Source organism: Bubalus kerabau, chromosome 1 (assembly GCF_029407905.1).
Source record: "Bubalus kerabau isolate K-KA32 ecotype Philippines breed swamp buffalo chromosome 1, PCC_UOA_SB_1v2, whole genome shotgun sequence".
In the NCBI taxonomy this organism is placed as follows: domain Eukaryota; kingdom Metazoa; phylum Chordata; class Mammalia; order Artiodactyla; family Bovidae; genus Bubalus; species Bubalus kerabau.
Genome location: NC_073624.1, coordinates 183168700 through 183181992, shown reverse-complemented (window position 1 = coordinate 183181992; position 13293 = coordinate 183168700). Strand labels below are relative to the sequence as shown.

The 13293-nt window shown below is 51.6% G+C and overlaps 1 protein-coding gene across 3 annotated transcripts in view; it reads left to right on the top strand.

Annotated features, from left to right (window-relative positions):
• COL5A3 (collagen type V alpha 3 chain) overlaps positions 1-13054 on the top strand; it is a 44717-nt gene extending 31663 nt beyond the window's left edge. For 2 of the 3 annotated variants that reach the window (XM_055544199.1, XM_055544189.1), the window contains exons 48-67: positions 255-308; positions 418-471; positions 603-656; positions 1431-1538; positions 2203-2256; positions 2432-2485; positions 2757-2810; positions 3053-3106; positions 3808-3915; positions 4092-4145; positions 4817-4870; positions 5064-5171; positions 5438-5491; positions 5576-5611; positions 6031-6084; positions 6622-6829; positions 6915-7027; positions 9377-9445; positions 11708-11947; positions 12044-13054. In XM_055544199.1, coding sequence (XP_055400174.1) covers positions 255-308; positions 418-471; positions 603-656; positions 1431-1538; positions 2203-2256; positions 2432-2485; positions 2757-2810; positions 3053-3106; positions 3808-3915; positions 4092-4145; positions 4817-4870; positions 5064-5171; positions 5438-5491; positions 5576-5611; positions 6031-6084; positions 6622-6829; positions 6915-7027; positions 9377-9445; positions 11708-11947; positions 12044-12190 — 1731 coding nt within the window. In that variant the 3' untranslated portion in view covers positions 12191-13054. Of the gene's footprint in view, positions 1-254; positions 309-417; positions 472-602; positions 657-1430; positions 1539-2202; positions 2257-2431; positions 2486-2756; positions 2811-3052; positions 3107-3807; positions 3916-4091; positions 4146-4816; positions 4871-5063; positions 5172-5437; positions 5492-5575; positions 5612-6030; positions 6085-6621; positions 6830-6914; positions 7028-9376; positions 9446-11507; positions 11619-11707; positions 11948-12043 lie in introns of those variants that run through there. The other variant, XR_008701564.1, reaches the window with a different exon arrangement.
• The last annotated feature ends 239 nt before the right edge of the window (positions 13055-13293 follow it).

Here is a 13293-nt window from a genome sequence, read left to right as displayed (position 1 = left end):
GTCACCAATATCAAGGGTGGTGTTTGTGGTTTGTTGTTCAGTCACTCAGTTGTGCTGGACTCCTTGTGGCCCCATGGACTGCAGAATGCCAGGCTTCCCTGTCCTTCCCTGTCTCCCCGAGTTTGCTCAAACTCATGTCCATTGAGTCAGTGATGCCATCCAACCATCTCATCCTCTGTCGCTCCCTTCTCCTCTTGCTTGGAGCTTTTTGAGGGGCCATGAGGTCACTGGATGCTATTCTGACTGTCCTATAGGGTCCCCACGGAGCTCCAGGCCCTCGGGGCCCCCAGGGCCCCAGCGGATCAGAGGTGAGTACTGGTGGGAGGGAGGGCCTCAGGAGGCTTCAGGACATCACTTTCCCAAGAAGGGGCTGTTGGAATCCCTCCATCCCACCTATACCCCTTGTTGTCTCTCCAGGGTCCTCCAGGGTTGCCTGGTGGAGTTGGTCAGCCTGGCGCTGTGGGTGAGAAGGTGAGAGAGAGAACAAGGGGCTGCCCAGGGTCGGGGAGGCTCAACCAGTCCTGCCTGGTTGGGGCGGGGGGTGGTGGCAGTTCTGGCTGCCAGGAGGGGACCCCTCCTCACTTTCACTTTGCCTCCCTCAGGGTGAGCCAGGAGAGCCTGGAGACCCAGGACCCCCCGGGACCCCAGGCACCCCGGTGAGTGACTTTGTTCTGGGCCCTTGCACCCATCTCAGGGAATCCCCGACCCTTGGGCATCTTGGGCCCCCATGACCTCTGGGCAGCCCTAGGTCACTCATGGACCCAAACCTATGGGCAAGCCCAGTTATCTTGATGACAGAGACCTGAAAGGTATCAGGGTGCCTGCATCAAGTTCTCTAGGTTGTGTACTGCGCAAGGGTGCGTGGCTGAGGGGGCAGGTGGGGCTCAGATCTAAAGCACAAGCCCTGGCTTGAGGATGAGGGGCCCAGAGGGGATCCCTCTTTTTTCCTTTTAAAAATATTGATTAATTCACTTGTTTGGCTGTGTCCAGTGTTAGTTGGGACACACGGGAGCTTCGTTGGGCCATGTGGGATCTTTCCTTGGGGTGCACAGACTCTCTAGTGGTGTCGCGAGAGTTCAGTAGTTGTAGCACGTGGGCTTAGTTGCTCCACAGCGTGTGGGATCTTAGTTCCCCGACCAGGGATTGAACTTGTGTTCTCTGCATTGCAAGGCAGATTCTTAACTACTGGACCACTAGGGAGGTCCTGGGATCCCTTTTCTGATTCACCCCAGAGTGGCACATGGGCTAGCCCAAACTTGCCCATGACCTCTGGTCAACTGGATCACCGTGACCCCTTGGGCAGTCTAGGCTACTTTGACCCCTAACACCAGGAAAGTCCCAAGCCACGCAGATTCCTGAGTTCAGGTATGCTAACCTTGACCCCTGGAGAGTCCAGGCTACTCTGACCTCTGACCTCTGTTTCTGCCAAGGGCCCCAGGGGAGAAGTTGGTGAAAAGGGGGATACAGGCCCATCTGGGGCTGCTGGACCCCCAGGCAAGAAAGGCCCCCCTGGAGAGGATGGAGCAAAGGGGAATGCGGTGAGTCCTGGGACACATGGAGGCCACGACCCGGGAAGGGGCACATATGTCAACTCGAACCTGCTCCTCAACATCCAGCCAGGGGTCCTGTGTGCTGATTCCACAAGCAACCCAGAACATGGCCGAATGAATGAATGATGGAATGAAAGAATGAATCAGTATAAACATACAGTGGTAATCAGTCATGGCAGCAGGGGAAACTTGCTTCCACATAGAGTCATTCTAACAGTGCTGGAAGGGTCAAAGTTGAAACTGATGAGGGATCAGGGTTGGCTGATTGGGATTCACCATCAGGGCAGAGGTTGAGCCCCTCCTGCCATGGTGATGGGGCTCTGGGTGGGGAGGGAGGGCGGTGAGGAGCTTCAGAGTCTGAGGGACCTTGATTTGAATTTCAGCACCCCACCTCTTACCAGGTCCCCTCTCTGATTTTTATCTGTGAATCCCTAGCTGGGAGGATGCAGTGAAATGATTCATGGAACATTTTTAGCTCCCATTAAACACCAGAATGTTCCTTCTAGCAGGGCTGGGGTTTTGTGTTTTCTTCACCAATGTATCCCCAGCAACCAGAACTGTGTCTGAGGACAGCTGAATGAATGAATAAATGAATGGATGGATGAATGCTCCATCATTCAGAGATATGATTTTTCATCATTATGTGTTCCAGGGCCCCACAGGCCTCCCAGGAGACCTAGGTCCCCCCGGAGACCCTGGAGTTTCGGTGAGTGTGACCCCCTCTTCCTCAAAAGCCCAGCATATTTCCTATTCTGTCCCCAATCTCATCACAAACCTGAGCAAGGTTGATGAAGCAAAGAACCTCCACTTGCCTCCAAGCATCACCCCAACATTCTGCTGTGCCCTCACGACCCCTCCCAATTTCATTTCCCCTACCACAGGGTCAAGATGGCCCCCCAGGGGAGAAGGGAAACCCTGGAGATGTGGGGGGACCGGTGAGTAGGGGAACAGAGGAGGTGGTGCCTAAAGAGGGGTGTTGGGGCAGGTGAGTGGGTGAATTGAGGGCCAGGAGAATGGGTTAATGAGGTCCCCAGGGCCCCCAGGGATGCATCTGCTTTGTACCATGAATGTGAGCAGCTTGAAGGAGGAGGCAGGGGGAGGGAGGGCTGGCTGGTGCTGGGATGATGTTTGGGGAAGGCTGTCTTCCCATCAAAGGCATCCTGAAACTGTCATCCTTGACTCCCATGCTGGTTACAATCTCCATAGGGTCCACCTGGCGCTTCTGGGGAGCCTGGTGCCCCTGGGCCTCCTGGAAAAAGGGTGAGTGATGACACTCCACCCCCTGGATCTAACTTGGTTCCACTCACTCTCATAGGCCCCCCTTAGCTCCACAAGCTCCCCTCATACCTGGAGGCCCCCACTCATCCCTACAAGCCCTCCACTCACCATCACAACCCCCTACTCAGCTCAAAGCCCTCTACTCAGCTCACAGCCCCCTACTCAGCTCACAGCCCCCTACTCAGCTCACAGCCCCCTACTCACACTTTCTACTCACCCCTCAGGGTCCTTCTGGTCGCATGGGTCAAGAAGGTAGAGAAGGAGAGAAAGGTGCCAAGGTGAGTTCCCCCTGGCCAAGAGAGGGGTCCTTTTATTTTTGGCTGCGTTGGGTCTTCATTGCTGTGTGTGGGCTTTCTCTAAGTTGCAGCAAGTAGGGGCTACCCTCTCTCTAGCTGTGGTGCTCGGGCTTAGCTGCCCTGCAGCATGTGGGATCTTCCCAGAGCAGTGATCAAACCTGTGTCCCCTGCATTGGTGGAGAAGGCAATAGCAACCCTCTCCAGCACTCTTGCCTGGAAAATCCCATGGACGGAGGAGCCTGGTAGGCTGCAGTCCATGGGGTGGCTAAGAGATGGACACAACTGAATGACTTCACTTTCACTTTTCACTTTCATGCATTGGAGAAGGAGGTGGCAACCCACTCCTGTGTTCTTGCCTGGAGAATCCCAGGGACAGAGGAGCCTGGTGGGCTCCGTCTATGGGGTCGCACAGACTCGGACACGACTGAAGCGACTTAGCAGCAGCAGCAGCCCCTGCATTGGCAGGTGGATTCTTAACCACTGGACCACCAGGGAAGTCCCAGGGAGCGGTCCTTGTCCTGACCCATTGGTCAATAGTTGGGCCAGCAGAATGGGGAGGGGCCTGTGACCACCGCAGTTGCCCCAGTTTCTCCCCGCTCTCTGATGGTTCTTGGCTGGAGGGTCAGGAGGCAGGCTCCCCCTGATTCTCTCTGCCTCCTCCCTTTCACCTTGCTCCTTTTCAGGGGGAACCAGGTCCCGATGGACCCCCAGGGATGACAGGCCCAGTAGGGGCTCGAGGGCCCCCTGGACGTGTTGGACCTGAGGGTCTTCGTGGGATCCCTGGACCTGTGGTGAGTGGACTGAGAATAGCGATGGGGTTGGGGGGTGGGATCAGGCCCTCCCTGTCTGCTCGCTTCTTGTAATTTGTCTTCACAGTTGGGAGGAGCTGACCCTGGTTGGGGTGGGAGGGGGGCACCACACTGAATTCTGGCAGAGTGCAGCCCCCTCATGTTCTATTTTGCCCTAGGGTGAACCAGGCCTCCTGGGACCTCCTGGACTGTTAGGCCCTCCTGGTCCCCTGGTAAGAGACTTCTTCATCCCTGAGGTCCCAGCACTGAGAATCACACTGGACATCTATCCAGTGAACATCTAGTGACCTTGGGTACTGATAGTGCAGACTGACCCCTCACTGACTATCCTTCTGATGGTCCACCCTGATTATCTATACTAACCATCTCTTCAGATCACTCATCTTGGCGGTCTACACTGACCAAACTGACCATCTATCTTAATAGTCTTCACTGACTACCCACACCAATGTTGACTACAGATCATTTATCTTGACCATCCTCCAAAAACCCCTCCATTCATCTCTCATCAGCTGTCTTCTCTCCTGACCACCCCCATGACCACTTCCCTGGTAATTCGATTTGAAATCTAGGTAATTTCCCATTTGACCATCCCCCAGTCACTCACATGAGGCTTTCTGTTTGAGACTTACCAACTGACCCTAGGGCTTCCCGGGTAGCTGAAACAGTGAAGAATCTGCCTGCATTGCAGGAGACCTGGGTCCAGTCCCTGGGTTGGGAAGATCTCCTGGAGGAGGGCATGGCAATCCACTCCAGTATTCTTGCTTAGAGAATCCCATGGACAGAGGAGCCTGGTGGGCTACAGTCCATAGGGTTGCAAAGAGTCAGACACCACTGAGTGACTAACACTTTCTCTTTCAACTGATCCTAACTCTCCTTCTAGGGGCCCTCTGGCCTACCAGGGCTGAAGGGAGATGCTGGCCCCAAGGGAGAAAAGGTAAGGATGCCTCTTTTTATTCTTCTTCCCCAGCTACCTCCCTCTCCTCTACCTTTACTTCCCTCCATAGCCAGAGTGCTAGGAGATTGGGGTCTCCTCTGCTCCCACACTCACTACCCCAAGGCTGGAAGGGAACAGTCTGTCAATTCCCCACCCTCATTCTCCCCCCACATGTGTCTCTCATATCCTCCAGGGTCACATTGGATTAATTGGTCTCGTCGGCCCTCCTGGGGAGGTTGGTGAGAAAGGGGATCAGGGGTTGCCAGGAGTGCAAGGCTCCCCTGGCCTCCAGGGAGAACCGGTGAGTGTTCGTCCTGCCCCAAGAGGGAAGATTGTGTTCGAGGGGGATGGGAAAGCAGAAATGGGGCTTATTTGGGTGTGGGGGATTGGGAAGCCTGGGTCTCAAATAATAGGGATTGTGTCTGAAGGAAATGGGGGGCTCCATCTGGGGGACTTGAAGGTTGTGTCTGGGGTTGAGGGTCTTCTTCTGAGGAGACTTGTCTGGGGGATGTGTCTGGACCATAAGGATGAACCCCATCAGTGGTGATTCTGGTGTCCTTTCCCCAGGGTTCCCCTGGCCCCATTGGCTCTCTGGGCCACCCTGGGCCCCAAGGCGTGGTGGTGAGTATGAGGGGTTTGCGGGGGTGGGGGAGTCACCCTGTTGGGCCAGCCAGGAGTCCAAGCCCCCCTATCTCTACCCCACAGGGTCCTCCAGGACAGAAAGGCTCAAAGGGGTCCCCGGTAAGTAGTCACTGCTCCCTTGGGCTCTCACCTCCCAACCCCCCAGCCCCCTTCACTGTACCAGAACCCTCAATGCCTTTGGGTTCATTCGTTTATTTATTCAGTCCGTCAGGCATTTGATTATGTCTTCAACACTTACCATTGTATTTTATCAAATCTAAGATGTCATCTGTTGTAAGATGCACCATTGTTTTATGAACTGCTACAGAAGAAGACAGTTCTGCCAAGTTAATGATGACTTGTCATAGATGTTAAGATGCTGATTTCAGAGATGTTCAAATATGGAAAGAAAATTTGCATTTTATGCTTGGGGCTGAAAATTGCATGTCCTTCCTCCAGTTGTGTGTGTGTGTGTGTGTGTGTTGGCAGGCAGGGGTCTCCATAGACAGAGTTCACACCCAAGTGACTTCTCCCTACAGGGATCCCAAGGTCCTCGTGGAGACACCGGCCCCCCAGGTCCTCCTGGTCCCCCGGTAAGTTCCCTATGGGGCTCTGTCCCAGTGTCTCCCCTGGTCCCTCAGTGACTAGAAGTGGGCGGAGCACACACCACGTGTTCGGGGAGTGCAGGTGGGAAGGGAGGTGGCTCAAAAGCTGAAGGAGGATCTGGGCTGTGTGTAGGGGGTTGGGGGGACCTCCATGGGAGCTCTGATTGGATTTTGTCTGTCTATCTCTCTGGCCTTTCTCTGTCTCTACCTCAAAACGTTGTTTCACTATTTTATCTTTATTTTTGTCTTCTGGGTCTCTCTCTGTCTCTCTCCTCCTTTGCCTGACTGTGGTTCTGGCTCTTTTTTTTCCCTCTCTCCACTTCCCATCTCTGAGCCTTTCTGTCCCTCTCCTTCCTGTGTCTCCCTCCGTCTCTGATTGTCCATGTCCCCGGTTCCTGTCTGTATCTCTCCTTACTCTCCACACCCCTGTGTCTTTCTGCCTCCCACATCTCTCATTTCTGCCTGTCTCTCTCCCTGTCTCTTCCTCTTGCCGTCCTGCTCTCCTCTATCCCCACCTCTGCCCAGGGTCCCTCTGCGGAGCTGCACGGGCTGCGCCGGCGCCGACGTTCCCTGCCAGGCTTAGGGATCCCGGAGGGCGGCCTGGAGGAGGTGCTGGCCTCGATGGCGTCGCTGAGCTTCGAGTTAGAGCAGCTGCGGCGCCCTCCCGGCACGGCTGAGCGCCCGGGCCTCGTGTGCAAAGAGTTGCACCGCAGCCATCCGCATCTGCCAGATGGTGAGGTCTCGCCCCTCTCCCTGGAGGGCAGGGAGACGTGGGATCCAGCCCCCGGCTCATCCTCTCCCCACTGGCTCTGCGGCAGGGGAATACTGGATTGATCCCAACCAAGGCTGCGCGCGGGATGCGCTCAGGGTTTTCTGTAACTTCACGGCAGGAGGAGAAACCTGCCTCTACCCAGACAAGAAGTTTGAGACCGTGAGTACCTGCGTAGGGGGCTGGGAGGGGTTGGTAGAACGAGGGACTCGAAAATATCTCATTCATACGTCACCGCTCCCCAACCCGCCCCCCACCCCCAGCCCCACCAGGAGTTGATTCGGATTTTATTTTTCCTTCAACCAATGTCTATTGAGCACCTTCTGTATGCCAAAGTCCTTGAAATGCTGGGGCTACAGCAGATAATCTAAAACAAACAAACCAAACAAACTAAAAAAAAACAACAACCCTTCTTTGCTTCGTTTTGTTTTATGGAGCTTATTTTCTGTGGGGAAAGACAGATAAGAAAAAATAGTAAGGAAATCAATAATAGTGGTGAACCTTGAAATAGTAGGATATATGTGCCAGCCCTAAGGACTCAGCTGCATTAACTTACTGAGTCCCAGCCACCGATGCGGTCATCTTATTATTATCCCTAAAATAGATAACCAACAAGAACCTATTGTAAAGCTCATGGAACTGTACTCAATATCTTGTAATAATTTATAAGGGGAGAAAGGGTTTCCCTGGTGGTTCAGTGGCAAAGAATCCACCTGCTAAGCAGGAGATCTGAGTCAGATCCTTGGGTCAGGAAGATCCCCTAGAGAAAGAAATGACAACCCACTCTGGTATTCTTGCCTGGGAAATCCCACGAACAGAGGAGCCTGGTGGGCTGCAGTCCATAGGGCTGCAAAAGAGTTGGACACAACTGAGAGACTAAACAACACCAACATCAGGGCAAAGAATCTGAAAAAAAAAAAAAAAAAAGATATATATGTATAACTGAATCACTTTGCTGTACACCTGCAACTAACACAACATTGATTTAAAAAAATAACAATTCTGTTATCATCCCCCAGATAGGGAAACTGAGGCATGGAGAAGGACAAGATTACCCATGACCACCTGGCCCTTGTCTCAGCCCTTAACCACCCATCTACACTGCCTCCTAACCTGCTCTCTTATAGGTCCCATGGGTTAACTGCCCTCCACCTGGTCCCCCAGAAATCCTGGGGTTCTCCATCAGGGAGCCTAACAGTCTCTGAGACTAAGAACCAGGCTTAGCCATAGAGAGCAGTGGGTGAGCAGTGAGCCTCTGGACCCTGGATTGCTTGGGTTGGAATCCAGATCTGTTATCTCAGTTTTTTCATCTGTAAAGTGGGGGCTCAAGAAAGTATCTACCTGATAGGGTAGTTGTGCAGTCATGTTACCAGTACACATATCAGATGACACTGATACACTGACTGTGTGCAGTGCTGGGGTGGCTCAGATGGTAAAGAATCTGCCTGCAATGCAGGAGACTCAGGTTTGATCCCTGGTTTGGGAATATCCCTGCAGAAGGGAATGGCTATCCACTCCAGTATTCTTGCCTGGAGAATTCCATGGACAGTCAGGAGCCTGGTGGGCTACTGTCCATGGAGTTGCAAAGAGTTGGACACGACCGAATCACTTGACTAACACTTTTTGTTAATGTCTCTACTGCCGGTAAACCACTCAGTGAACCCAGGGCCTGCAAAAGTGCACAGTGATGTTCTTCTTTTAATTAATTTAGTTTTTGGCTGCACTGGGTCTTCGTTGCTGTGTGTGGGCTTTCTCTAGTTGTGGTCAGCGGGAGCTACTCTTTGCTGTTGCACAGGCTTCTCGTTGCAGTGGCTTCTCTTTTTGAGGAGCATGGGCTCTAGGCGCACAGACTCAGCAGTTGTGGCCCACAGGCCCATTAGTTTGGCGCACAGGATTTGTTGCTCTGCGGCATGTGGCATCTTCCCAGACCAGGGACTGAACCCGTATCCCCTGCATTGGCAGGTGGATTCTTAACCACTAGACCACCAGGGAACTCCCAAGGGGTGTGTTATTAAAACATCACCATTGGACACCCAAGGCTCCGATCCACAGGGCCTTTGGGGACACAGTGTAGGGCAGACTCCTGGGAGTTACCTCACCTCAGGGGAGAGGTAGGAGCCGGAGCATTTATCCACCAGCTCTTGTCGATCATCAGTGGAGGCACCCTCAGAAGTCAGAAACCCCCAGCCTCTTGGATCTATCCTGGGTACCAGCCAAGCCCAGTCCCACAGCCAGAGAATAACCTAAGAGTTCCTGATATTTATAGTCAGCAGATTTCTTTTTATTCATTTAGCTGCACCGGATCTTAGTTGCAGCATGTGAGATCTAGTTCCCTGACCAGGGATTGAACCCGAGCCTCCTGCATTGGGAGTGTGGCGTCTTAGCCTCTGGACCACCGTGGAAGTCAGCTACAGTCCGTAGCTTTCAGTGTGGGGTGGTAAATGCAAAATTGACACGTTGCCAGCCCCCCCACCCCAGGGCACCTGTTACACCCTTCCCTCTGTCCCCCAGGTGAAACTGGCCTCTTGGTCCAAAGAAAAGCCAGGTGGCTGGTATAGCACATTCCGTCGAGGGAAAAAGGTGAGTTGCCTGCAAAGCCAGGGTGGGGATGGTATAAAAATTGGTATAAACCAGCATGGGGAATTGGAGGAGGCGAGATGAACAGGATAGCCTCACCTCTGCCTTTATGCTGATCATAGGTTTGCGGGGGGAGGGGGGAGGGGGCAGCATCAGATGTGTGATGTGGGGGGAAACACAGGGCATGGTGGTGATCTAAAGGCGGTGCTGGAAGGACCTGAAGGCTTCCTGAGGGAAGTCTCAGCTCAGCTGAGGTCTAAGGAATTAACTGGTTTGCAAGTTTGGGAGGACACGGAAGGGTGTTCTGGAGACATGGAACAGCACATACAAAGTCCCAGAGTCAAGAGAAAGCCTGGCAAATTAAAAGAAAAAGCGACGTGCTCTGCTCTAGAGAGAGTGAGGGGGAATGTGGTAGAGAAGAGGTTGGGCAGGTAGGTGAGAGCTAAGACCACCTCCTCAGAAAGACCTATGGGAAGTAGGGAGCCATGGAATGTGTTTAAGTGAGAGGGACTGAGATTCAATCTCTATGATAGGAAAATGCCTCTGGGCTCCTGGTGGTGGTTGTGGGGAAACTGGAGGCTGGGAGACCCAGGAGGAGACTGATGTGTTGGTTTAGAAAGGCAAGGAAGGGAAGAGGCTGGAGCTAGGAGAATGGGGGATGAAGAGGAAGGAATGGCTTAGAACGTTATCTAAGAGGGCAAGTCCATAGGACCTAGTTAATTGATGAGATGGCAAGTCAATAGGACCTATCAATAGTAATTGATGAAATGAGTAATTGATGAGATGGAGGGGAGGAAAAGAAAGAGACAGAGATGATGCCCAGGTTCTTGGTTTGAAGAACAGTCTAGTGAGATTCTGAGATATATAAGTGGGAAGAGGATCAGGTTTATGCAGTGGTGGGGGATCTTGGGTCCATTTGGGATTTGTTTATGTAACATATTTATGTATGCTAAGCACTGGGAACATAGCAGCAAAGAAAACACAGTTCCTGACTTCCTGAAGTTAATATTCTATTGGGAATGGGACCAAGGAAATAGACAGAGAATAACCAAGGAAACAAAGCTACCATATAATATCAAGTGGTATATGGGTTTAGGTTCCCCTAAAACAGACCTGAGACTCAATTGCAAGGGGTTTATCTGTGATGTGAGTCCAGAAAACATCAATCAGGAAATGTGAAATGATACAGGGAAGAGAAGGAAGCCAAAAAAGATGTGTTACCGGGCTAGTTATCTCAAGCCAGTGATAACTTAATAATATATTTTATGTAGCCCAATATATCCAAAATATTGTCGTATCAATATAAAGATTACTGAAGCATTTTCAACTTTTTCCCTGTGAGTTCTTCAGAGTCTGGTGCATATTTTATATTTATAGCACATCATAATTTTGATACTAAATTTCCTTGGAAAGACTTAGACTGCATAAAATCTGCAGTTGAGAAAGCAGATTTGCATCTTCAAGTTGTTTCAGACCTCAGTTTTCTGATAAATGGATTGAGGCTCAGTTGTTCATTATAAATTAAATAAAGTTAGACATTTTTTAATTAAATAATTTAAATAGATAGACCCATAGAGGTTATCATACTATGTGTAGTAAGTCAGAAAAGACAAATATCGGATGATATTACTTACATGTGGAAGCTAAAATATGACACAAATGAACTTATTTACAAAACAGAAATAGACTCACAGACATAGAAAACCAACTTATGGTTACCAGAAAGGAAAGGGAGAAAGGGATCTATTAGAAGTTTGGAATTAACATATACACACTATACACTACTATGTATAAAATAAACAATGAGGACCTACTGTATAGCACAGGGAACTATATATTCAGTATCTTGTAGTAAACTGTAATCAAAAAGAATATGAAAAAGAATATATATATGTAATATCTGTGTGTGTATATCTATATACATATATATGTATTACTATCACTTTGCTATAAGCCTGAAACTAACACAGCATTGTAAATCAACTATACTTCAATTTTTTAAGAAATGAGTGCCAAAAAAAAAAAAATTTAACTGAAATTGTGACAAGTTTCTCAATCTCACCAGCCACCATTGAAGTGCTCAATGGCCACACAGACCTAGGGGCTTGCAGGAGAACCAGGGATGATCAGATGGCTGGTGGGGCCGCCAAAGAGGAAGTCATGGCAGCAGGGGCAGGTCGGCAGTGGATAGAGATCCTGGGAGGTGGGTACCTCAGAAAGAGTCGAGGCGAAGGACGCATCCTCACCTCTTTGTCCCACCTCCAGTTCTCCTATGTGGATGCCGACGGGGCCCCAATGAGCGTGGTACAGCTGACCTTCCTGAAGTTGCTGAGTGCCACGGCCCGCCAGAGCTTCACCTACACCTGCCAGAACTCGGCCGCCTGGCTGGACGAAGCTGCAGGTGACCACAGCCGCTCTGCCCGTTTCCTCGGGGCCAATGGGGAGGAGCTGTCCTTCAACCAGACGGCAGCCGCCACCATCACAGTCCCCTACGATGGCTGCAGGGTAAGGAAGAGGGCAGGGGCTGGCCAGATTGGGGAAGGGAGCCTGTGATTACTTCCCTCCCCCGACTTACCCACCATCCGTGTCTTCCCGTGTCAGCTCCGGAAGGGACAGTCGAAGACCCTCTTTGAGTTCAGCTCCTCCCGAGTGGGATTTCTGCCCCTGTTGGACGTGGCAGCTGCTGACTTTGGCCAGACGAACCAGAAGTTTGGGTTTGAACTGGGCCCTGTCTGCTTTAGCAGCTGAGAGCTTCGGGGGCTGGGAGGGACAATGAGGGAGCCCCCCAGACGGGCCACATTTGGTGCTGAGGCTTTGAAGCCATCATATTTATCGTCTCCTGTGACTGCGTGGAGCCAGGAAACGGTCAGCTCATCATGGTCAAACAATATTCCTTCTCCGTTCCAGGGGGTCTGGGGGCTGGACTACCCTGGTCCATGGTTCCCGTTTCTCTGCACTGCGCCCCGGCTGGCATAACTGTAGTCTGACTCTTTCTCCCCTCGGTGCCCACCCATCACTCATCTTCCTCCCCTGAGCCCCCCCACCCCAGCAATGAACTTCTGACTCAGAGCTGATGAATGCCCCCACCCACACCTGCCTCCCACCCCCTCAGTCAGTGCTCTCAACACCTTTGGTGCTACCCTCCCCATAGTTAAGCACTGGATGTCTCCTGAACCCAGAATGGGATCCCTTCGCTCATTTCTTCTTTTCAGGTGGGTTCGCAGTGAAGGGACTGATGTCAGACTACAGAGGGAAGTGGGACTTCCCTGGACTGAGCTGCATACTCTTTCTGCTGCCTCAGCCCAGCTCTGAATACTGTCTCCCTTCATGCCTCCCCAAATATACCTTGCCATGCCAGGTGGCGTGGGGACCAAACTGGTGGGGTTGGGGGGAAACCAGGATTCTAATGGTGCTGCCCTATTTATACCTGGGTCTGTGTTAAAAGGGAGAATCCCCTCTGTTGTATATTTAATCTGCTTCCTCCTTAGGGAAGGCTGGGATATGATGCAAGAAATCCCCATCCCCCCACCCTAACTCCCCCATACCACCACCTGCCCCAGGCCATAGGGCATAATTGGCATCTCAAGTCTGAGAATAAATCAGTGAACTGTGTCCTGTCTGTGTCTTTCTTTCTTTTTACATTTTTATTTATTTATTTTTAGTTTTGGCTGCCCTGGGTCTTCATTGCTATCCACAGCCTTACTCTAGTTGTAGTGAGCAGGGGCTACTCTCTAGCCGTGGTCCCTGAGCTTCTCATCGCAGTGGCTTCTCTTATTTCAGAGCATGGACTTTAGCGCACACGGGTTCAGTAGTTTCGGCTTCTGGGCTCTAGAGTGTGAGAGCGTGGGCTC